Genomic DNA, 24,733 nt, shown 5'->3' with positions numbered 1-24,733 from the left:
AATACACACTGAGTTCAAAGGAAGAGAGTGAAAATACTGAAGGAATTAAGGGTGAATATGAAGGAATTAAGAGGGGGAGGGAGAGGGGTGGATTGGAAGCTTGAGGTTAATAGATGTAAACTATTGCCTTTGGAATGGATTAGCAATGAGATCCTGCTGTGTAGCCCTGGGAACTATGCCTAGTCACTTATGATGGAGCATGATAATGTGAGAAAAAAGAATGTATACAGGTATGTGTAACTGTCACCATGCTGTACAGTAGAAAAAAAATTGCATTGGGGAAATAACAATTTAAAAAATAAAAAAATAAAAGAAATGTACTTTAAAAAAAGAGCATATATAAACAATAATGAAGATTATATTAGAAAGAAACTAGAAAATATGAGGAACCAAGAAAAATTAGAAAATTCATTTGCAGAGATGTGAACTGAGCTAAAGGCCTAAAGAGCAGAATGAATATTGCAGAGGAATGAATTAGTGACTTGGAAGATAGAATAATGGAAATCACACAATTAGGACAGCAGACAAAAAACCAAATGAAAAAATATGAAAGCAATAAAAGAGATCTATTGGATAATATAAAGTGGGCCGATCTATGCATAATAGGAATTCCAGAAGGAGAAGAAAAAGAAAAGGGGATTGAAAATATATCTGAAGAAATTATGTCTGAAAAGTTTCCAAATCTAAAGAAAACAGATTTCAAGATATACAAGAAGCACAAAGGGCCCCAAACAAACTGAACCCAAACAGGCCTACACCAAGACGTATTATAATAAAAATGTCAAAAGTTAAAGAGAGTATTCTAAAGGCAGTAAGAGAAACACAAATCATTAATTATATAGGAACCCCTATGATGCTATCAGCTGATTTCTCTACAGGAACACTGCAGGCCAGAAGAGAGTGGCAAGACACATTCAAAGTTCTAAAAGGAAAAAAATTTCATCCTAGAGTATTCTATCCAGCAAGAATTCCATTTAAAATATGAGAAATAAAGAATTTATCTAACAAACAAAGGCTAAAGAAGTATAGCAATACTAAATCCATTCTAAAACAAATACTGAAAGGGCTTCTCTAAATAAAAAAGAATCAAGAAGAAATAGGATGGAAGAAACCACAATTGGAAAGCAATCACTCAAGTAAGCCAGTATACAGATTAAAAAGAAAATAAAAACCTACTGTAAAAGTAGAGCAAGGAAAGGACAAACATGAAGGTGTTAAAAAAGGATATCAGAATCATATAAAAGGAAGGAATGTAAGAAAATCTACACTCTTTTTTAAAAATAATGTGTTTGAACCTATATGACTATCAGTCTAAAGCAAGCAGATATAGGAAGTGGTTAACATACTTAAAAAACAGGGCAACCCAAATCAAAACCAAACATTTCATTCACAGAAATTAAAAAGTTCTCAAGCATAAAATAAATGGAAATAATCCAACCAAAAAAAGGAAAGGACAATAGGAGAAACATAGAATCAACTGGAAAACAAGATTTAAAATGGCAATAAACACATATCCATCAGTAATTACCTTAAATGTCAATGGACTTAATGCTCCAATCAAAAGATACAGAGTGGCAGATTGCATAAAAAAGGAATAGCCTACAATCTGCTGTCTACAAGAGACTCACTTTAGGGCAAAGACGCATATAGATTGAAAGTGAGGGGATGGGAAAAGAAATTTCATGTCAATGAACAAGAGAGGAAAGCAGGAGTTGCAATGCTCATATCAGACAAAATAGACTTTAAAATGAAGACCATAAAGAAAGACAAAGAAGGACACTATTTAATTGTAAAAGGATCCATTCAAGAAGAGGATATTACAATCATCAGTATATATGTCCCTAATATAGGAGCACCCCAATACATACAACAATACTAACAGACATAAAAAGGATAAATTGATGGGAATAAAATCACAGTAGGAGACTTTAACACCCCATTCGCATCGATGGACAGATCATCTAGACAGAAAATCAATAAGGCAACAGAGATCCTAAAGGACACAATAGAAAACTTAGACTTGACATTTTCAGGACATTATATATTAAAAAATCAGACTTCACATTTCTTTCAAGTGCACATGAAATATTCTCAAGGACTAACCACATACTGGGGCACAAAACTAACCTCAACAAATTTAAGAGTATAGAAATTATTTCAAGTATCTTCTCTGACCATAATGGCATGAAACTAGAAATCAACCACAGGAAATGAAATGAGAAAAAACTGACTACATGGAGACTAAACAACATGCTACTAAAAAACACATGATAAATGAGGAAATCAAAAAGGAAATTAAAAATATCTTGAGACAAATGATAATGAGAACAAAACCATTAAAAACTTATGGGATACCACAAAAACAGTGCCCAGAGGGAAGTTCATAGCAGTACAGGTCTTCCTCAAAAAAGAAGAAAACAATCCAAAAATTTGTACGGAACCACAGAAGACCCAGAATTGCCAAAGCAATCTTGACGAACAAAAACCAAGCAGGAGGCATAACTGTCCCAGATTTCAGGCAATATTACAGAGCCATACTAATCAAGACAGTATGGTACTGGTACCAAAACAGACATACAGACCAATGGAAAAGAAGAGAGAACCCAGAAATAAACCCAGACACCTACAGTCAATTAATGTTTGACAAAGGAGGTAAGAACATACAATGGGGAAAAGACAGCCTTTTCAGCAAGTATTTCTGGGAAAATTGGACAGCTGCATGTAAATCAATGAAACTGGAACACATTCTTACACCATGCACAAAAGTAAACTCAAAATGGCTTAAAAACTTAGACGTAAGAGAAAACACCATCAAACTCCTGGAAGAGGACATATGCAAAACATTCTCTGACATCAACCTTATGAATATTTTCTCAGGTAAATCTCCCAAAGCAACAGAAATAAAAGCAAAAATAAACAAATGGGGCCTAATCAAACTGACAAGTTTTGCATAGCAAAGGAAACCATTAAAAAAAACAGAATGGAAGAAAATAGTTTCAAACCATGCAACTGACAAGGGCTTAATCCCTAATATATACAAGCAACTTATACAACTCAACAGCAAAAAAGCCAATCACCAAGTGAAAAAATGGGGAAAAGACCTGAACAGACATTTCTCCAAGGAAAATGTACAGATGGCCAACAGGCACATAAAAAAATGCTCAATGTCACTGATTATTAGGGAAATGCAAATCAAAACTACCATGAGATACCATCTCACACTGGTCAGAATGGCCATCATTAATAAGTCCACAAATAACAAATGCTGGAGAGGGTGTGGAGCAAAGGGAACCCTCCTGCACTATGGTGGGAATGTTAATTGGTATAACCACTACATAAAACAGTATGGAGGTACCTCAGAAATCTAAATATGGAATTACCATATGACTCTTGAGCATATATCTGGCAAAACTTTTCTTTGAAAAAGACACAGGTACCCATATGTTCACTGCAGCCCTATTTACAATAGCCAAGACATGGAAATAACCTAAATGTCCATCAACAGATGAATGGATTAAGAAGATGTAGTATATATACACCATGTAATACTACTTAGCCATAAAAGTGAACAACAACAACAACAAAAAACATGGATGGAACTAGAAACTCTCATACTAAGTGAAGTAAGTCATAAATAGAAAGACAAATAACATAAGATATCACTTATATCTGGAATCTAATATATGACACAAATGAACCTTTCCACAGAAAATAAAACTCATGGACTTGGAGAACACACTTGTGTTTGCCAAGGAGGAGTGGGAGGATGTGGGATGGCCTGGAAATCTGCAGTTAATAGATGCAAGCTATTGCTTTTGGAGTGGATTAGCAATGAGATCCTGCTGATAGCACTGGGATCTATATCTATGGAGGATAGATGTAATGGAGGATGATGGAGGATAATGTGAGAAAAAGAATGTATATTATATATGTATATATATATACACATATATATGTATATGACCGGGTCTCTGCTGTACAATACAAAATTGACGAACACCGTACACCAACTATAATAAATAAAAAATCACTATTAAAAATATTATTGATTTATAATGTTTCTCCAAGTTCTGTTGTACAGCAAAGTGACCCAATCATACACATTTCCCTGGGCTATATAGTAGGGACCCATTGACCATCCATTCCAAGTATAACAGTTTGCAACAAAAAAAGCCCCCAAATGCCCATCCATCCCACTCCCTCCCCTCCCCTCTCCAGGAACTCCATCTGCTCTCCTGGGCCATGATCTGTTTCTGTTTTTTTAAAATAGGATTACCTGTTCCATATTTTAGATTCCACCAATAAGTGAAATCATATACTGTTTGTCTTTTTCTTTCTGGTTAATTTAGGATGAGATTCTCTAGTTCCAGCCATGCTGATGCAAATGGAATTAGTTTGTATTTTTTATAGCTGAGTAATATTTCATTGTGTATATGTACCACATCTTTTTAATCCATTAATCTCTCAATGGATATTTAGGTTATCTCCATGTCTTGGCTATTGTGAATAGTGCTGCTATGAACATTGTGGTGCATGTATCTTTTCCAATGAAATTTTTTTTCGTATATATGCCCAGCAGTGGGATTGGTGGATCATATGGTAGTTCTATGTTTAGTTCTCTGAGGTACCCCAATAATATTTTCCATAGTGGTTTTACCAATTTACACTCCCACAAACCATGCAGGAGGGTACCTATTTCTCCACACCATCTCCAGCATTTGTTTTATATTGACTTATACTCTTATCTGCAAAGAGATACAGTTTTCTTCCTTTCCAATTTATTTCTTCTCTGATTGCTGTGGCTAGGACTTCCAAAACAATCTTGAATAATAGTGGTGAAAATGGACATCCTTATCTTGTTCCTGATCTTAGTGGGAATTATTTCAGCTTTTCACCATTGGGAATGACGATAGCTGAGTTTTTCATATATGGTTTTTATTATGTTGAGGTAAGTTCCCTCCATCCCCACTCTCTGGGAAGTTTTTATAAGAAATGTGTGTTGAATTTTGTCAAAAGCCTTTTCTGCATCTACTGAGATGATCACATGTTTTTTATTTTTCAGTTTGTTGATGTGGTTTATTACATTGATAGATTTGCAGATATTGAAGAATCCTTGCATCCCTGGGATAAATCACACTTAATAATGGTGTATATTCCTTTAAATATATATTTGGATTCAGTTTGCTAGTGTTTTGTTGAGGATTTTTGAATCTATGTTCATCAGTGATATTGGTCTTTATTTATTTATTTTTTTGGTTGTATCCTTGTCTGGTTTTGGTATCAGAATGGTGGTGGCCTCATAGAATGAACTGGGGAGTGTTCCTTTGCTATATTTTAAGAGTTTCAGAAGAATAGGCATCAACTCTTCGTTGAATGTTTGATAGAATTCAACTGTGTAGCCACCAGGTTCTGGACTTTTGTTTGTTGGATGTTTTTTTTGGGGGGGGTTGATTTTTGGGGCTGCACTTATAGCATATGGAAGTTCCCAGGCTAGGGGTAGAATTGGAGCTGCAGCTGCCCGCTTACCCAACAGCCATAGCAATGCCAAATCCAAGCTGCTTCTGTGACCTACACCACAACTCATGGCAACCCACTGAGTGAGGCCAGGGATTGAACCTGCACCCTCACGGATACTAATTCAATTTGTTTCCACTGAGCCATGATGGGAATTCTTTTGGAAGTTTTTAAATCACATTTTCAATTTTGGTACTTGTTGGTCTGTTCATAGTTCAGTTTATTCCTGGTTCTGTCTTGGTAGGTTGTACCTTTGTAAGAATCTGTCCATTTCTTCTAGGTAGTCCAGTTTATTGGCATACAGTTTTGTATAGCAGTCCCTTATGATCCTTTGTAGTTCTGTGGTATCAGTTGTACCGTCTCCTTTTTCATTTCTAATTTTATTGATTTGAGCCCTCTCCCTCTTTTTCTTGACATATCTGGTTAAAGTTTTATCAATGCTGTTTATCTTTTCAAACAACCAATTTTGGTTTCATTGATCTTCTCTATTGTTTTAATTGTCTCTATTTCATTTCTGCCCTGATATTTATGATTTCTTTCTTTCTGCTAATTTGGGGCTTTGTCTACTCTTCCTTCTCTAATTGGTTTAGGTGTAAATTTAGCTTGTTTATTTGACCTTTTTTCTCTTTCTTGAGGTCAGATCGTATTGCTATAAATTTTCCTCTCAGAACTACATTTTCCGTGTCCCATAGGTTTGGGGTTGTTGTAGCTTCACTGTCATTTGTCTATAAGTATCTTTTAATTTCTCCTTCGATTTCTTCAATGATCCATTGGTTGTTCAGTTTAGCTCCTAGGAGCTTGCGTTTTTTTGTTTTTTTGTTTGTTTGTTTGTTTGTTTTTCCTTGTAGTTGGTCTTACAGCATTGTGGTCAGGGAGGATGCATGGGATAGTTTCAACTTTTTTACATTTACCAAGGCTTGGTCTCTGTCCCAAGAAGTGACAGATTTTCTCCCTTGGAGAATGTTCCAGGTGCACTTGAGAAGAGTGTATTTTCTGCTGCTACGGGATTTTATAAATATCAGTTAAATCTATCTGGTCAAGAGTATTGTTTAAGGCCTGTGTTTCCTTGTTGATTCTCTGTCTGGATGATCTCTCTCTTGATGTAAGTGGGGTGTTAAAATATCCCACCATTATTGTGTTGCTGTCAATTTCTTCTTTTATGGCTGTCAGCAGTTGCCTTATATATTGGGTGAATATATATTTACAATTGTTTTATATTATTCTTGGATTGTTCCTCTGATTATTAGGTTGTGTCCTTCTTTGTCTCTTGTGATTTTCTTTATTTTAAAGTCTATTTTGTCTAATATGAGTATTGTTACTCATGATTTCCTTTGATTTCCATTTGCATGTAATATCTTCTTCAATCTTTTCACTTGCAGTCTGTATATGTCCTTGGGTCTGAAGTGAGTCTCTTGTAAACAGCATATATATATAGGTCCTGTTTTTGTATCTACTGTGCCAGTCTGTGTCTTTTGTTTGGAGTATTTAATGCCTCTATATTCAATGTAATTTTGGATAAGTATGTATTTATTGGCATTTTGTTAATTGTTATGAATGGTTTGGGGTTTTTTTCTTCCTTTTTTTTGTTGTTTTCTCTTGCTATTTGCTGGCTATCTTTAGTGTTGTGTCTGGATTGCTTTTTCTTTTTTATGTGTGTGTCTACTAATTGTTTTTGTTTGCAGTTTGTTTATTTTTTTAATGCTTTTTCGAAGTTTTCCATTTGTCTTCTCCTCTTCTTAGGTCTGCTAGTTTTGATATTTTGTCAATGGGTGATTTTCTACCTTTATATTATCTTTGTCTTTACTGATGAGTTTTCTCTTTTGAAATTTTCTTGTTTCTATTTGTGATATATCTTTTCTGCTTAGAGAAGATCCTTTAGTAGTTGCTGTAGGGCTGTTTTGGAGTTGCTAAATTCTCTTAGCTTTTGCTTGTCTGAAAATCTTTTGATCTCTCCCTCAAATTTGAATGACAGCCTTTCTGGGTATAGTATCCTTGGTTCTTGGTTCCTCCCCTTCATCACCTTAAATATATCTTGACACTTCCTTCTAGCTTGCATAGTCTCTGCTGAAAGAGCAGCTGTTATCCTTATGGAAGTTCTTTTGTATATTATTTGTTGCTTTTCCCTTGGTGCTTTAAATATTTTTCTTTGTATTTATTTTTTGTCTGTTTGATTAGTATATTTCTTGCTGTGTTTCCCTTTGTGTTCATCCTGTGTGGAATTCTCTGTTTCCTCGACTTGAGTGACTGTCTACTTTCCCATATTAGAGAATTTTTCAACTATAATCTCTTCAAGTATTTTTTATGGCCCTTTTTCTCTCTCTTCTCCTTCTGGAACCCATATGGTGTCAATGTTGGTACATTTAATGTTGACCCAGAAATCTCTTAGGTTTGCCTCAGTTCTTTTTATTATTTTCTATTTATTTTTTTCTGTGGCTGTGATCTCCACCATGCCACTTATTTGTTCTTCTTCCTCTGTTATCCTGCTGTTGATTCCTTCTAGTGTATTCTTCATTTCAGATGTTGTGCTATCTTAGTTTGCTTTTTCTTTAGGTCCTCTAGCTCTTTGTTAAACATTTCTTGTAACTTTTCTATTTGTGTCTTCATTTTTTTCCCAAGGCCTTGGATCATTTTTACTACCACCACTCTGAATTCTTTTTCAGGTAGATTACCTATCTCCTCTTCATTTAGTTGTTTTTATGTTTTTGTCTTTTTCCATTGTCTGATTATTATTTCTTTGTCTAACTAAATTATATAATGTCTAACTTTCTGTATATATATTGTCCCCTCTATCTCAGGTATGCAGATGTCATGGTTGGTGTCTTTCTTGAAGTTTGCAAGGCTGTCAGTGGCTCACATGTACCTAGATAGAGCATGAGATGGGAGCAGTTTTTTTACACTACCTCTGTGAATCTAGGTGGCTATTAGGGGTGAGGTCCTTGTGAATGTTGGTAGTAGTTAATGGTTCACAGGATTTCTTTCATGCCAGGGGTGGTGGTGGTGGTCAGGCCTGGCTCCTTTGACTAATCCTGCTTCCAGGCAGCTCTCAGTACTGTTTTCTGTGATTTGCAATATTAGCACTTGATCCTGCAGTCCCTTCCTTTGTCAGGGATGTTCGAGGTTCTAGCTCTCTGCAGCTGGGGTATAGGTGCCTCTCTGTAGTCACTCCCTTAGTTTGGCCAGTCTAGGAGGCATTCTCTGTAGCCCTAGGGGAAGGGCCTGCTCCCTAACTGTTGTTAAAGGCTTTCTCTGTAGCTGTAAGACCTCCTCCATTCCAGTGGTCCCTCCCCCTACCAGCTGATGGTAGAGAGCTCCCTATAGCTGTTGAACTATAAAAATGCATGTTGGGGGTCCCTCTTAACACCTTTGGCCAGCCATGCAACACAAGCTGCTTCTGCAGCCCGCTGGTTGATTGTTGGCATGAATCACAGAGCTTGTGCTTTTCCTAAGATCACTCTGCCAATTCACCAGAATGTGAATAACATTCACCTGAGCTGTGCATATTATTTCTAAGTTCACTTTGCCCCTTCACTAGGCCTTTTGGGGCTTTCAGCCCACCCACCTGGCCTCTTGCAAGTCCCAGGATCCTTTGTGCTGTTTCCAAGTTCACTTTCTCCATCTCCTATGCAGACTGTAGCTCCTTACCCTCCCACTAGGCCTTTTGTGATCCCCAGGATCTTTTGTGCTGTTTCTGAAATAGCTTTACCAGTTCAACAGTCTTTTCACAGCTCTCAACCTGCCCATAAAGTCTCTTGCAAATTTCTAGGATTCTTTGTGCTGCTTCCAAGATACTTTTCACCACCCTCTAGGCAAATCACAGCTCTCTGCCCAACCAGGAATTCCCTTATAGAACCTGGAGAGTCCATGCTGTTTCCCTAATAACTCTCTGTCCCTTAGGCAGATTGCAATTCTGTGACTATCCCAAAGGCCCCTTTTGGAATCCTGCCCCTCCCCCCTGCTTCAGAAATAACTTTCTCTATCCCTTAGGAAATATGTGGGTCTCTGTCAGCTCAGGATGTCCCCTTGCAGAATTCCAGACAGTCTGTGCTGTTTCCAAAATCCCCTTCTCTCCCCTAGGCAAATTGCAGGTCTGCACCTGCCCAGAAGACCCTATGTGGATATCTAGGAACTTTCCCTGTTTCTGAGGTAAACTTCTCCACCCTGATAGGAGATAGCGGCCCTATGCCCACCCCGGGGGGAACTTGCAGAATTCTGCCCCTCCCTGCTGCTTCAGAAATAACTTTCTCTACCCCCTAGGAAATCTGGAGGTCTCCATCAACTCAGGAGACCTCCTGCTGAATTCCCAGATCATCCACATTTTCCAAAAATACTTGTCCCAGAGGGGAAAAAGGGGCTCTTCACCTACACAAAGGGTCTTCTTAGACCCCCCCCAAGCCTTCTGTACTGTTACAGCAGTCACTCCTGCACTCCTCCACATAGCTGCTGGCTGTGGCTGTGTGGACTGCACTATTCCCAAGTTTCCTCTATCTGCTCAAAGATGTCCCTCTGCTTGCTCCACTTTCTCTGTAGTCTTAATGACTCTGGGCTACTTCACAACTGCTGCTGAGCAGCCACTGCTTGAGGATAAACCCTGGAGCTGGGGAAGTTGTGGTCTTGCAGTCTAAGAACACTTGTAGGGGATAAAACTGTAGTGGTGGATCCCATTCCTTCTCTCCAGCACCTCCTAACAATGGCATATAGTCTCCAAGCCTGAGTAGGATTCCTCAGCTTACAACTTCAAATGTGGTCATTCTAGACTTCAGTCCCTCCAGGCTCTCTCTGGGCTACCAATCCTAGTTTTCCACCAGTAGCCAGCCCCAGTTTTCTGTCTGAGTCTGATCTCCAAAGTTGGAATTTCAGTTCCTGGCCCCTGTCTGCCCTTGCTTATGGTTGGGAAGTGCTGTGTGATGACACTAACCATTTGTAGAGGACCATTTCCATTTTAACTACTTTAGTCTGATTGCTGTGTTCTCCTCCAAAACTCCAAAGTTCCTCCTCTGTCTCAGCTGGTCTCCTCGATGGTGTGGGTGACTTCCAGGATGCAGAGTTTTGCTTGTTTGTTAGTTTTTCCTCCTTTTCCTGCTCCCTCCCATGGGCTTGTGTCAATGTGCATTGTTTTTTTTTTTTTTTTCTCCTTTTTTTTTTCTTCTTTCTTTTGTCCTACACAGTCTTGTGAAGATTTTCTCTTTCTATTGGAATCCTGGGCTTTTTTGTAAGCATTCAACAATTTTTGGGGGCATGTAGTTCCACATATAGATGGATTTCAAAAAATTTGTGGAAGTAGGTGAGCCTCGTGTCCTACTCCTCCACTGCCATCTCTTTTCTCCTCTCTTTTCTTCATGATCAGCCTAGGTAAATACTTATCAATTTTTTTTTATCTTTAAAAAATTTGTTTCATTTTTCTTTTATATTGTTTTTGTCTCTATTTTATGTATTTTCTCTATGATCTCTAATTATGATGTGTCTTGCTATGGCTTCATCTTGTATGGGAAACTCTGTTTCCTTTCATTGATATCTATTTCCTTCTTCAGGTTTGGGAAGTTTTCAGCCATTATTTCCTCAAATATATTGTGTTCTCCTCTTTCTCTTCTCTTTCTGAGACCCCTATAATTCAAGAGGTGATGTACATAACTTTATCACAGAGCTATCTTAAATTGCCTTAATCTATCATCTATCTATCTATCTATCTATCTATCTATCTATCTATCTATCTATCTATTTTATCTATCATCATCATTTTCTATTCTGATTGGGTAATTTCCATTCATTATTCTCTCTTGCAGATCACTTACACATTCTTCTCTATCACTTATTCTGCTCTTTATTCCTTCTAGTGTGCTTTTTATTTCACATATTGAGTTTTTCCCTGGTGCCATATTGCCTCTGCTTCCCAAAGTTGGGTCTTTCTGTGTTTTGGCCTCTCCAGATCCAGTGCCACACTGTGACATGGAGTGAGCAAGGCTGTAGTGTTTGTTCGACTGAGGCTGGGGTGCTTGTCAAGGTGGTCATAAGAAATCAGCAGTGTCTAGAGTAGATCTTTCTCTTCCTTGCCTTGGGGGAAAGCCAGAGTGCATGTCCCTTAAAAGTGGAATCCAGGCTTCCTGCAGTCCTCCTTTTAGTCCTATAAATCTTTCAACCAGCCAAAGGGGCTGGTTCCCACCCATGTAAGGCATCTGGACTGGGGCACACAGTCTGGATTTTCACCACTCACTTTCCAGGGCAGTGTCTTATTTTGTTATCTTTCTTTTCCTTTGAGACCCTTCCCATGAGTACAGGCCGGACTCCATCACTTTTCTCCCCTTCCTACCAGCCTTGGTTGTACAGAATTCCTTCCAATTTCACATTTGTTTTCAGTGAGGATCATTCTTCATACTGATATATTTTTCTGTTTTTTAATTTGACTTTTGTTAAGGTATTGTTGATTTAGTTTTATAGTCCATTTTTTTTTTTGTACCCATGATGACCTATTCTTTTTCCTCATACTATCTATGTATTTCTTGATGTATTTGCTAAGGGGAGATGAGTTCCATTGCTTTTACTCTGACATCTTGATTGATCTCTTAGATCTATAGGTTTTGCATGTATTTCTCCTTCATCTTCTTGAGAAAGTTGGGATATTTTTTCCTTATGGGAAAAAAATTCCTTGCAGATGAACTTTAATGGAGTGGAGAATTTTGTTCATAGGCAGTATTTATTCATAATCTAGGAAATTATGAAAGTATCTTCTGGAAAGTATTCAAATATAAAATGGTTATTTGGATCCACGATTTATTCTCCAACCCGACTATAATTCTAAATCTTTCTTTGACTCTGGCTTTCTGATTATATTTATTTCATGTTTATTCTAATCCACGTCTCTTATTCATATTTAGAGGTGTTCATTTGCAGATTTTTTTTCATTTTTTAAAGTTTTGTTGAAGTATAATTGATTTACAATGTTGTGATATTTTCTGCTGGAAAACAAAGTGATTCCGTTATACATGTACATGCATCCATTCTCTTTCAGGTTATAGATTATCCTGAATATAGATTATCACAGAATATTAGGTGGAGTTCTCTGTGCTACACAGCAGGTCCCTTTTGGCAAATAGTTTCATATATCTCAGTGTGCATAAGCCAATCCCAAACACAGTTCATCCCTCCCTCTGCCCCACAATCATCCCTTTTGGTAATGTAAGTTTTTCAAAGTCTGTGAATCTGTATCTATTCTGAAAATAAGTTCATTTGCAATCTCTTTTAGATTCCACATATAAGTGGTATCATATGATGCTTCTCTTTCACTAACTTCACTTAGTATGATAATCTTTAGATCCATCCATATTGCTACAAATGGCATTATTTAATTATTTTTTATGGCTGAGTAATATTCCATTGTACATATGTACCACTTTTTAAATCCATTCTTCTGTTTATGGACATTTAGGTTGCTTCCATGTCATGGCTATTGTGAATAGGGCTGCAATGAACATATGGGTGCATGTGTCTTTGAATCATGGTTTTCTCCATATAGGTGCCCACAAGTGCTGGATCATATGGTAGTTCTGTCTTAAGGTTTTGAGGACTCTCTGTACTGTTTTTTGTAGTGGTTGCACAAATTTACATTCCCACCAATTGTGTAGGAAGGATCCTTTTTCTCCACACCCTCTCCAGAATTTTTTGTCTGTAGACTTTCTGATGATGGCCATTCTGGCTGGTGTAAGGTGAAACCTCATAGTATTTTTGATTTGCATTTATATAATAATTAATGATGTTAATCACCTTTCATGTATTTTTTGGCCATCTGTATGTCTTCTTTGTAGAAATGTCTGTTTAGATATAAACAGTTTTTGATTGGGTTATTTGTATTTTTGATACTGCAGCTGCAGGAGTTGTTTATATATTTTGGAGTTTATTTACTTGTCAGTGACTTCATTTGCAAATATTTTCTCCTGATCTGTGGTTTCACATGGTTTTGGACAAAAAAATGTATTCCTACTGAACATATAGGACTATATGTTTTTGTTTCAACAATAGAGTTAGAAATAAGAATAACTGCTAAGTCACATTTTATGACACAGAATATCTACCATAGAACACTTAGGGTCTCATTCTGATAGTCATATTTAGCTCTGGAATTTGACTAGCATCTTTCATTTCAATCTTCCACATCTTTCCCTTCTTGGACCAATTACTTTGCAGGTACAAGTTATAAACACCAGGTACATGTATACCAGCCACCACATCTTGAAAATTCTTGAGGATGAAGCAGATGAAGCAGACATTTCAGTCATACACATTGCAAAGGACAAGAGTGAAGGTTTTGGCATTTTGGTATATACTTACTGGCCACTCCAAGGGTGATTTATCTAGAGCACAGACTGGAATAATGTTCCAAATCTTTTAGCATGGGCTCCATGTAGAAAAATAAAAATATCACACTTTCATACTGCTTTGGGCCTTGGTTTTATTAACTACAAAACGGAGGTGATAGGATATAAGCTAATATATTGGTGTAAAGATGAAAAGATCTGATGCAAGTAAACTTCCTATAATAATGCCTGACAATTGTTAATAACCAGTATGTTTTATTATTTAGGGGGACAGTATATCTAAAAGGTTTAGAGAATTGGTTCAGAAGCCAATTCATTTTTCATAGTGCCCTTTGTCATCCATTTACTAGTTATATTAATTGAGTTATTAAGTTGCATACTTAGTGTGTAAAGTGAGAATTAAACAATACCAAAATATAAATATACAATAAGACAAAACAATGTCAAGACCTTAGCACACAATGTTTGGCATATAACAAGTACCCAAAATATAACAGGTAAACTTGTAAAACGGATATTTGTAGAATATGAGTTACAAATAGGGAAAAAAGGGAGAAAGATCTTGGGAAATCTTCCAATGATTTTAGTGGTTGGAGATTAAAAAAAGTATGTTTTTGGTCAATGTATCTCTATGGTGTGAGCAGGGATGAAAATTCCTAATGACATATTAAATCATATTCACATTGCATTATTTGAATCAAGTCAAATTAAATTAAATAGGATTCTAAATAGCATTTGTTTTGTGTAAAGAATTAACATGGTGTTTTATGAACTCTGGCCCAGGGAAAAAAATTTGTTATAAATATTTTAAAATGTGTTGTTAATATTTACATTGACAATGCAGTAAGAAAAGCCTTCTCAAGGATTTTCATATTCATTGTCAGGAGGCAAATATTAAGATGTTTGTAAGTTTTCAATTTTTATGATTGTTTTGATGATTATTGAAATAAAGCATCAAGTTGAATGTTCTGCATTAAAAAAAAAACTGACCATTTTCATGGTTGTTATCAATTGAAAATTGAATAGGGCAGATTTTCCAGAAACAAATATCTTTACCTGACATGGAATGACAATTTTCTATATTCCCGTGAATCTTTTTATTTACATTTTTAGTATTCACAGTAGATTGAAACTTGACTGCAGTTAAGAATCACATGGAGGCTGATATTTAAAATAGAGAAATCTACCCATACTCTAACTTTGGAGCTCTTGCTTCATCAGTAAAAGGATTATAAATCTCTACTTGTTAAAAAAAATTGCAGATAATTCCGGTGATTCGGATTTGGGAAATGCGGACATTTTGGTCTAATACATCTGTAGTCCAGTCTCAAAACAATAGAGCACCAAACTTTCATAAGTTATTTCAAAGATTCATATAAATATACCTTCTACTAGTGTATATGTAATCTATAGATGAATCATTTTGGGGGAATTTTAATTATGTGGTATATTTTATACAAGAGCTTTAACCAACTACAGAAATCTAAGTTTTAAAAAGGCTAAGCTTAAAAATTAAAATTTTGGCAATTACCATAAATTTCACATTCTTAAAATATTTTCTACTGAAGGACACTATATACAATTTTTATATGGCTATTTTTAAAGTATAAAATGTTTCATATTTTTGTCATTGGATTCTTAGATCGAATAGTATAGGATTAAGTTGTATATATTGAGTTAAAAATCTTTCCTTTTGGAATCTATTATCTTATGAAGCTTATAATTTAATTTCTCTCTCTTTTTTTGAAAGCCGGACCAATATCCTGTCAGCTCACAATGCATTTATAAAGCAATATCCTAAAATATTCATTAAGAAAAAAACCAGACTGCCTAAAATTGTCAAAGAGGAAGTGAAAAGGTAATGATTTCTTTTTTTTAATTTAATTTTTAAAAAAATTTTTATATTTTATTATATTTGCATGAGTGTCATATGGAAGTTCCCAGGCCAGGGACTGAATCAAAGCTACAACTATGACCTATGCCACAGCTGTGGCAACATCAGAGCGTTAACACACTGTGCCACAGTGGGAACTCCTAATGATGTCTTCTTTTGAAAGCAAAGTTGACATGTGTCTGTGGGTGTACATATGGGTAAGTGGGTGTGTGTGTATGTGTGCCTGGAAGAATAAGTGAAACTCAGTATAAAAAGAATTTGATCAATTCTCAGTGCTCCATGTCAGGATCTGAGCCATGTTAGTAATTTACACCACAGCTCATGGCAACATCAAATCCTTAACCCACTGAGCAAGGCCAGGGTTTGAACCTACATTTTCATGGACACTAGTTGGGTTCATTACCACTGAGCCACAATGAGAATTTCCATTCAGACTTTTAATCAATACATTTTAATCAATTATTTCTGGAGGAAAAATAAGTTTAAGGAAGTGATACTAACAGGAAACAAATAGTATACATCCACAGAATTGTGGAAATCTGTGTAAAAGATGTTTTTTAAAAATGAGATTGGTATAGGAATTCAATTATTTACAAGAAAACCTGCCTTCTTGTTAATATCTTACTTGATTTTTATGAAAACTACTGTTTGATGCTACCTTAAGGAGACATAGGTAAGGAAGATACATATTGGTACCATATTATATTTGGTTAATATATAACCAAATATTACATTGGTTTCAGAGAAAATAGCAGGATAAATACTACTTTGAGAAGCAGGATGATATACAATGGAGGCATATGGGGGAAAGGAGAGATATAGAAAAATAGGATGTTAGATGAGCTCCAGAATTGTCTTCATCCACTCTCATCCTTGGTATGAATATGTCCATAAGGATATGAAGGCTCTAGGAACATCCAGATAACTTTTGAGGAAGCTTCACCCTCTAGGGCAGTGATGAACAACTTGGATTGCACATTAGAGTCACCTGGAGAGTTTTTACAAAATACTGGTTCGAGGTCTCTATCAAACTCAGACTGTCTAAATTGAAATTCCTTGACTTGAAGCCAAGGTCTAAGTATTTAAAATAAATATCTAGGAGTTCCCATCTTGGCTCAATGGAAATGAATCTGACAAGGATCCACGAGGATGAAGGTTTGATCCCTGGTCTTGCTCAGTGGGTTAAATATCTGGCATTGCCATGAGCTGTGGTATATATTGCAGACACAGCTTGGATCTGGCATTGCTGTGGATGTGGCATAGGCCAGTGGATACATCTCCAATTCAACCCCTAGCCTGGAAACCTCCATATGCCATGGGTGTAGCCCTAAAAAGACAAAATAAAACATACAATATAATAAAATAAAATAAAACAAATATTTAGATAAATACCTAGATGATTCTTGAGAATCATTGTTACAGTAAGACCTAAACTGGGCTTCTTTTAACATGACTTAAGAATAATAGCACAGTGTTTGTGGACAAAAATGTCTAGAGATAACCTGGAACTAATGCCATTGGTTCCACATGGTCTGTGTCTAACATGTACGAAGTCCATAAAATTTCACGAACACTGGTGAGGAGACAATGAGATGCTGAAAGGACTGAAGGGATGGACAATCCTGGAGGGGGAAGAGAAGGCTGCTAGGGTAGAAATCTGGATGACCCAAGGGAAAGGCAGTCAGCAAGAGCTGATGACATAACCAAAATAAGAAGTCTTGCCTCAATAGATGCCAGTGTAGTTGCCTGTGTAGACCTACAGCCACCTTGTGACAGGAACATGATATCAATCAGCTGGTGAGAAGAATTCCGACCCAACCTTCCCCAACACATACCCAAACCAAGTTCCAAAAGGAAGTGGAATGGACAGAAAATTGGTATGACTGAGCCTTATTTAACTGAGAAACTTACTTTAATCAAACTATTTCACATTAATGGACAGACGCATTTGATGATTTTGAGGGAAGAGTGTCTGTGACCTTATGAGAAAGTCTTATGTTCTTTATAAAAATAAGCAAGTTTCCTTCTTTGTACATCTTAAGATTTAAATAAATTTCAACCCCACTAATCTATTTAGGTATTAAAATATACAACCTGCATCTATATAAAGAGGAATAAGAGGAAAATGTCCTTGAACAAGAGGCTACAGTGGTTCCTATCTGTATAAAAAGGGGTTTGGGATTGGCACATACACAATGAGGTCTGTGGAATGATTGGCCAATGGGGATCTGCTCTATAGCACAGAGAACTCTACCCAGCATTCTGTGATAATCTATGTGGGAAAAGAATCAGAGAGAATGGTTGAGTGTATATGTATGACTGGGTCCCTTTGTTGTGCAGAAGAAATTATTACAACCTTGTAAATTAACTATACTTCAATAAAACTTCAAAAAAAAGTTATTCTAAATTATCACAACTCAGGGTGGCTGTGTTATGGCACAACTAACACGGATTCTGTCATAACACTTTTAAGGATAAAAGCAACTGGAAATCTAGTTAGGACATTGTGCAAAGGAAATTTCATAGAGTAATGATATAAAAAAATAAACAACCTCATATGAATAGATGCTTTACATCATGTCAGGGAAATGCAACTTGAAACAATGAGTTATCACTCCACACTTACTAGGATGGCCAAAATCCAAAAACTGACAGGGCCAAATACTGGCAAGGATGTGGAGCAACAGGAACTCTTATTCTTTTCTGGTAAAATACAAAATGGTACAACCACTTCGGAAGCTAGTTTGGTGATTTTTTACAAAACTCATCATATTCTTACCATGTAATTCAATAATTACAGTCTTTGGCATTTACTCAAAGAAGGTTAAAAAAACTTATGTTCACACAAAAACTGTCACATGAGTATTTATAGCAACTTTATTCATAATTGCCAAAACCTGGAAGTGATCAAGATGTCCTTCATTAGGTGAATAACTAAACAAACTGTGGTACATCAGATAATGGAATATTATTTAGTGCCAAAAAAAGAGCCATCAAGCCAAGAAAAGACATGGAGGAAACTTAAATGTTATATTAAATGAAAGAAGCCGAGTAGTATTCCATTGTGTATATATACCACATCTTCCTAAAATAAATAAATAAATAAATAAATGAAAGAAGCCATTCTGAAAAGGACATACTCTATAATTCCAACTGTATCTTGTTATGGAAAATGCAAAACCATGGAGACAGTAAAATCATCAGTGGTTGCCAGGGGTTGGGGGAAGGGAGGGATGAATAGGTGGAGCGGAGAGGATTTTTAATGAAAATACTCTATAAAATACTATAAGGGTGGCTATATATCATTATATGTTGGTCTAACCCATAGAATGTCCAACACTGAGAGTGAGCCATAATGTAAACTATGGGCTTTTGTTAATATTGTTTAATTAAATTTAATATTAACATTGTAACAATGTTGGCTCGTCAATTGTAACAAATGCTCTAGTCTGGTGGAGGATATGGATAGTGGGGTAAACTGTGTATGTGGGGGGGGGGCAGGGGATATATCTCTATACCTTCTGTTCATTTTTTATAAACAGAGAGATGCAAATACATATAGGATTCAATTATTTTGTGATCCAAAAAGATATACTGTGGAAAATAGTAATCTCTCCTACGTGGGAATTTATTGTTAAGGGGTAATTGTTAGGCATTTACAGAGGTAGCATTACTTGAGATCAATGACAAAAAAAATTGACATTTCTTTTAAAGTAACTTTCAAAAAACTCCAGATCAGTGCTTCTCAAATTTTAATATGTGCACAAATTCTCTCAGGGGTTGTGAGTAGGAGCTTATTCAGAAGGTGAATTCTGATTCAGAAGGTCTGGGGTGGGGCTGAGACTCAGTATTTCTAACAAGTTACTTGCTGCTGCTACTGGTCAACAGACCACAATTTGAGTATTAAGCCTAGCAACTATCTGACTTTTTTTTTCTTTCAGAAAATGAAAAAAAAAATTAACTAAACTTCAACTTTTTTTTTTTTTTAGTAGGGAAATTTAGCCACCATTTAAAATAATAAGTTCATCTAAGGGCTTCTTTCAGTTAGTTAAACTACATTGTTGTGCTGGGCCTTCAGTAATAATGTACTTCTTTCATTCAATTTAGCCGCAAATTTCATGTTGCACTTAATATGCAGAGTGTGGCATTTGAGATTTATTTGGTAGATTTTTACTCAGGACATTTTAATGAAGTCCAATTAGCCTCTATTATCTTAAAATTTTGAATTCTAATTAGGCAAAGAATCAGATAAGGGAAAAAAGAGAGTAGCTTGCTGTGTTCAAAAGGAGAGTCTAGGTTTATAACTTGTAACAGGTTATGACAAGTTGATAACCAGATGATGGTCATATTTTGTAAAATTATTTTCTCTTAGTTTGTGTTATATAACAAGCAACTGAATAATTTAACTTTGGAAGAGCAAAAGGATTTTGGCTGTGTACAAATGCTGTTCTCCCTACTCTCCAGCCCCAGGACCCACTAAGAGAACTCTCCAAGGTGCCAAAGACAGCCTGACCAGCTGGCGATGTTCCTCATGGGCCCAGAAGTCTATATGCTCAGTTGGCCAAATTACTAACCACTCCAAAGCTGTCAAAGTATGCTTTGTGCAATGATTTAATGCTTCCTTTTGGACTTTAGATTCTAAAAAGACTAGGATATCCCAGCTGCTTGAATTGAAGCTCAGAATTTCACTTCCAGATCTAAAAGCTGTAGTAGCAAATGGCTTTTATCTGAGTTAAAATGGTGTGAAACTTTTTTGTAATACGCATATTGTTCCAAACATTTTAAAACAATCATTTGATATAGTACATATACTAGGTAGATGGATTATATATTATCTCTAAAAGTGTAAGGGTGAAAGATATTGGAAAATAAAGATGCATATTTGGAGATTAAAGCAACTGAATACCTAGACAATTGGATTCTGATAGATTGACTTAGAAATATCTCTCTGCAAAATTGCTTTTTTGCTTGTGATTTTCTTTTGAAATTTTGGATTCAACTCAATTCTCTAGCCTTGTCAAAATTACTCATGTGTTAAGTTACATCCAAGTCATACTTATTTCATGCTAGCCTGGATCTGGCTTCAGGATAATTAACCATAGTCTATTTGAACAATATGTATTTAACATCAGAACAAATGCAACTATTCTTGTTATGATTGTAAAACCCATATTTTCACTGAAAGTTCTGAGATCCATTGAGTGAGATTCTCCTTGTATTTTTTTTGAAGTAATTTGAAGTAAGAACTAGAATAATTCTGTTTCACTATTTTATTCTAAAAAGACAAGTAAAATTTTATGTTATCTGGAAGGAAATCATCACAAAATCTTATTTTATCATATATATATATATATATATATATATATATATAGAGAGAGAGAGAGAGAGAGAGAGAGAGAGAGAGGGAGAGGGAGAGGGAGGGGGAGAGGGAGAGGGAGAGAAGTGATCGTGTGCTGAGTGTTAAGTCAGACAGGATCTCTGTATACAGAAGGTGCAGGTTGATGGCACTGACAAGCCACTAACAAAAGGGATAAATGAGGTGTAATGGGTGACAGAGGTGATTATAGGTTCAGGGGCTCATTATACTGAGAATTCTTATATTAACTCAGATGTTGTCTTGACAGATCAGTGGAAGCATCCCCCAAGAAAGGATGTTTAAATTCAAGGAAAGTAAGAGTTGGCTAGATCAAGAAGGGAAAGGGTCCCTGAGGCAAAAAACTGCATGTGATAGTCTTCACCATTGATTGTCCAAATGCTTTTGAAGCTGTCTTAAATGATACCCAGTTAATAGTTGTGACCAGACACCTGAAAACAATTTTTTTTTCAAAACTTGTACATGATCCCCTCCAAGGATATCAAGATAGAAGTGGTAGTTGAGGCGGTGCAGGAAGAGAAAGAAAGAAGAGAAGGGGAGAGAGGAAAGAGAGAGAGAAAAGCAAAGAAGGAAATATATAGGAAGAAAGAAACAGAAAGGGAGAAATACAAGGGAGAAATAAAGGACCAACATGCCAGCTCAGGAGTAATATTTTGACCTTTTGAAGAATTCTGTGAAGGGAAAAGGTAGGAACTTTATAGAAATAAATTGCCTCAGTCATACTCTGATGCCATTCTTTGTGGCCCAAATTATGACATAAAAATGAAACTCTATACAGCCTGGGACAGTATTGTAGGGAAGTAGTGACAATTTGTAGAAATTGCCTACATGAATACGGTTTACCCACCTGGGCTGATATAAGAAAGTTTCAAAACTGAGTGTAAAAAAGTGCCATTTATGTTTACAACTAACACCTAGGAATGGTAGATTATGCTTTTTTCCTGTTATGGTGTCTGGGAGTAGATGCTGATGAGGGCTTAACTGCTCTGCCTGACAGAGGTGTTCTAATTTGGAGCTGTGGAGAAAGCCAGGAGCGAGAACAGGCAGAGATAAAGGGGTAGGAAAGAAATGAGAATATCTGGGAAATGAGAAAGATGTGCACTGAGAGAGATGAACCCCCTTGTCCTGGGGAAAAGAGTGAGGACATTTAAGAAAAGGAAGATTTATTAATTATTTTCAAGTACCCTGGGTCATATGTGATATAAACATCTCTTTAAGATAACCCCAGTATTTGATGGACTCTACTATGCTTATAAATGCTCTGAGTACTTGGCTTAGTTTAGCTTAGTTTTGCTGTGGAAATATAGGAAAGCTTGGTTTTACTTTTAGCTAAACAAGACATGGAACAAAGAGGGCATTTAAGGAAGAAGCTCAGTGGCAGAGGTGACATCAGGATATCATCTCTTGGGAAATTACTGAAATTTTAAGAAAAGCTTTCCACTTTCATGAATTTTCATGGGATATTCATTTGTTTATTTATTTATTCATTTATTTAATTGCTGCATCTATGGCATATGTAAGTTCCCAGGCCAGGGATTGTATCTGAGCTGCAGCCACACACCGTGGCATATGGAAATTCCCGGATTTTTTTTTTTTAGGGCCGCACCTGTGACATATGGAAATTCCCAGGCTAGGAGTTGAATTGGAGCTGTAGCTGCTGGCCTACGCCACAGCCACAGCAACATGGATCCAAGCTGCGTCTGCGACCTATACCACAGATCACAGCAACACCGGATCTGTAACCCAATGAGTGAGGCCAGGGATTGAACCTGCAACCACATGGTTACTTGTCTGGTTTGTTAACCACTGAGCCACGGTAGGAACTCCCAACACCAGACCTTTTAACTCACTGTTCCTGGCTGAGGATTGAACTCAAGCCTGGGCCACTGCAGTTGGATTCTTAACCAACTATTCCAGAGTAGGAACTCCCATGGGACTTTGTTTAGGTTTTAAGAGGCCAGTAGATCCCAACTGATACCATCTGTGTTGCATGTAACTCTTGACTAATACCCCAATAATGGGAAAAATGTGATACCATCAGTTAAGAGTTAGGTCCAGTGGATATGATGAAATTATGAGTTTAGCAGAAGAAATAATGTCATTGATGTCTTGTCTTATAAATCCCATTGACCATATACAACTTATGTTAAAAAGTCATTTTTGATTCAAAGGGAGTTAGTTCTATGGTTCAAAAGGATGTAGTTGAAAGTTTGGAGCTTTTACCAGATCCTATATCATTCTTGGCATGAAATTTCCCTCCCTGACTCCAAATTGGCCATCTCATCCGCCATGTTAAGTATTCCATTCATTATTTATGTTAACCCTATGGGGTTAAGATCTACTTGAGAAGATTAGTATGACATCAAAGTAGAAATTCTGAAAATTCACAGGTCACACTTTTTGCCACATTAAATTTTCCTCTACAATAAATTAAAATTTTGTCCAACTTGAGTGACAGAACACCTGAATGATTGGAATGGTGTTTATAATTATTTCTCAACAACCATTAATAATAATCATTTCCTATATAGAGGTCAGATAGGGAGTGTTATTATTGAAACAAGGCTGTCTATAGAATGTGGAAATGGGGATGGAAAGGAAGTAGATGAAAGCCATTGAGGTGAGTTAATTTAAGAATGCTAAGCAAAATCAAAGATTAGTTAAAATTAGATAATATAGATTTGTAATTATTCAAGTGTGTGACCAATTCAGCAATGTTCTATGGGTGGAGAAAGGGTGATTTCAGTAGAAAAATGGAAATGATTCATATGTGGGAGCTGAGATGGTGAACACAATGAATTTTTCTTGGGCTAAATGATCAATGAACGTTTACTGAATTGAATTGTGACTGGAGGAAATTTAGATTATAAGTAAAGGTAGTACATGGAAGTTGATATATATATATATATAAAATATATACACTAATTTATTGCCATATTAAAAGTTTTCCTAATATATCTCATTTTGACTTGAGCTTTAACTTCAATTAATCCTTAGGAAGTAAATCTGTGTAACAGCCTTTTTTTAACTCAATGAATTTTATCACATTTTATAGTTATACTGATCATCACAACCCAATTTTACAGCATTTCAATCACAAACCCCAGTGCATCCACCGATATGTAAACCACCCTCAACCTGTCTCCTTTGGAAAGCATAAGTTTTTCCAATGTCTGTGAGTCAGTATCTGTTTTGCAAAGAAGTTTATTGTGTCCTATTTTTAGATTCCACTATAAGTAATAGCATATGATGTCGGTGTCTCACTGTCTAACTTCACTTAGCATGATAATTTTTAGATCCTTCCATGTTGTTGCAAATGCCATTATTTCTTTCCTTTTAATGGCTGATTAATATTCCATTGTGTATATGTACCACATCTTCTTTATCCACTCTTCTATTGATGAACATTTATGTTGCTTCCATGTCTTGGCTATTGCATATAGTCCTGCAATGAGTTTTGGGGTAAATATATCTTTTTGAGTCATGGTTTTCTCTGGATAGATGCTCAGAAATGGGATTGCTGGATCAAATGGTAATTCTATTTTTAGTTTTCTGAGGAATCTCCATTCTGCTTTCTGCAGTGGTTTCTGCAATTTACATTCCCATCAACAGTGTAGTAGTGTTCCCTTTTCTCCATAACCTCTC

The 24,733-nt window shown here is 36.2% G+C and overlaps 1 protein-coding gene across 1 annotated transcript in view; it reads left to right on the top strand.

The window, feature by feature from the left end:
* CNBD1 (cyclic nucleotide binding domain containing 1) overlaps positions 1-24,733 on the top strand; it is a 469,302-nt gene that overhangs the window by 50,965 nt on the left and 393,604 nt on the right. The window contains exon 3 of the mRNA XM_021090804.1: positions 15,571-15,678. Coding sequence (XP_020946463.1) covers positions 15,571-15,678 — 108 coding nt within the window. The remainder of the gene's footprint in view (positions 1-15,570; positions 15,679-24,733) is intronic.

The sequence above is a fragment of the Sus scrofa genome, chromosome 4, assembly GCF_000003025.6.
Source record: "Sus scrofa isolate TJ Tabasco breed Duroc chromosome 4, Sscrofa11.1, whole genome shotgun sequence".
NCBI lineage: Eukaryota > Metazoa > Chordata > Mammalia > Artiodactyla > Suidae > Sus > Sus scrofa.
The sequence above is the reverse complement of the archived record's forward strand: the minus strand, read 5'-3'. Positions and strand labels throughout refer to the sequence as shown.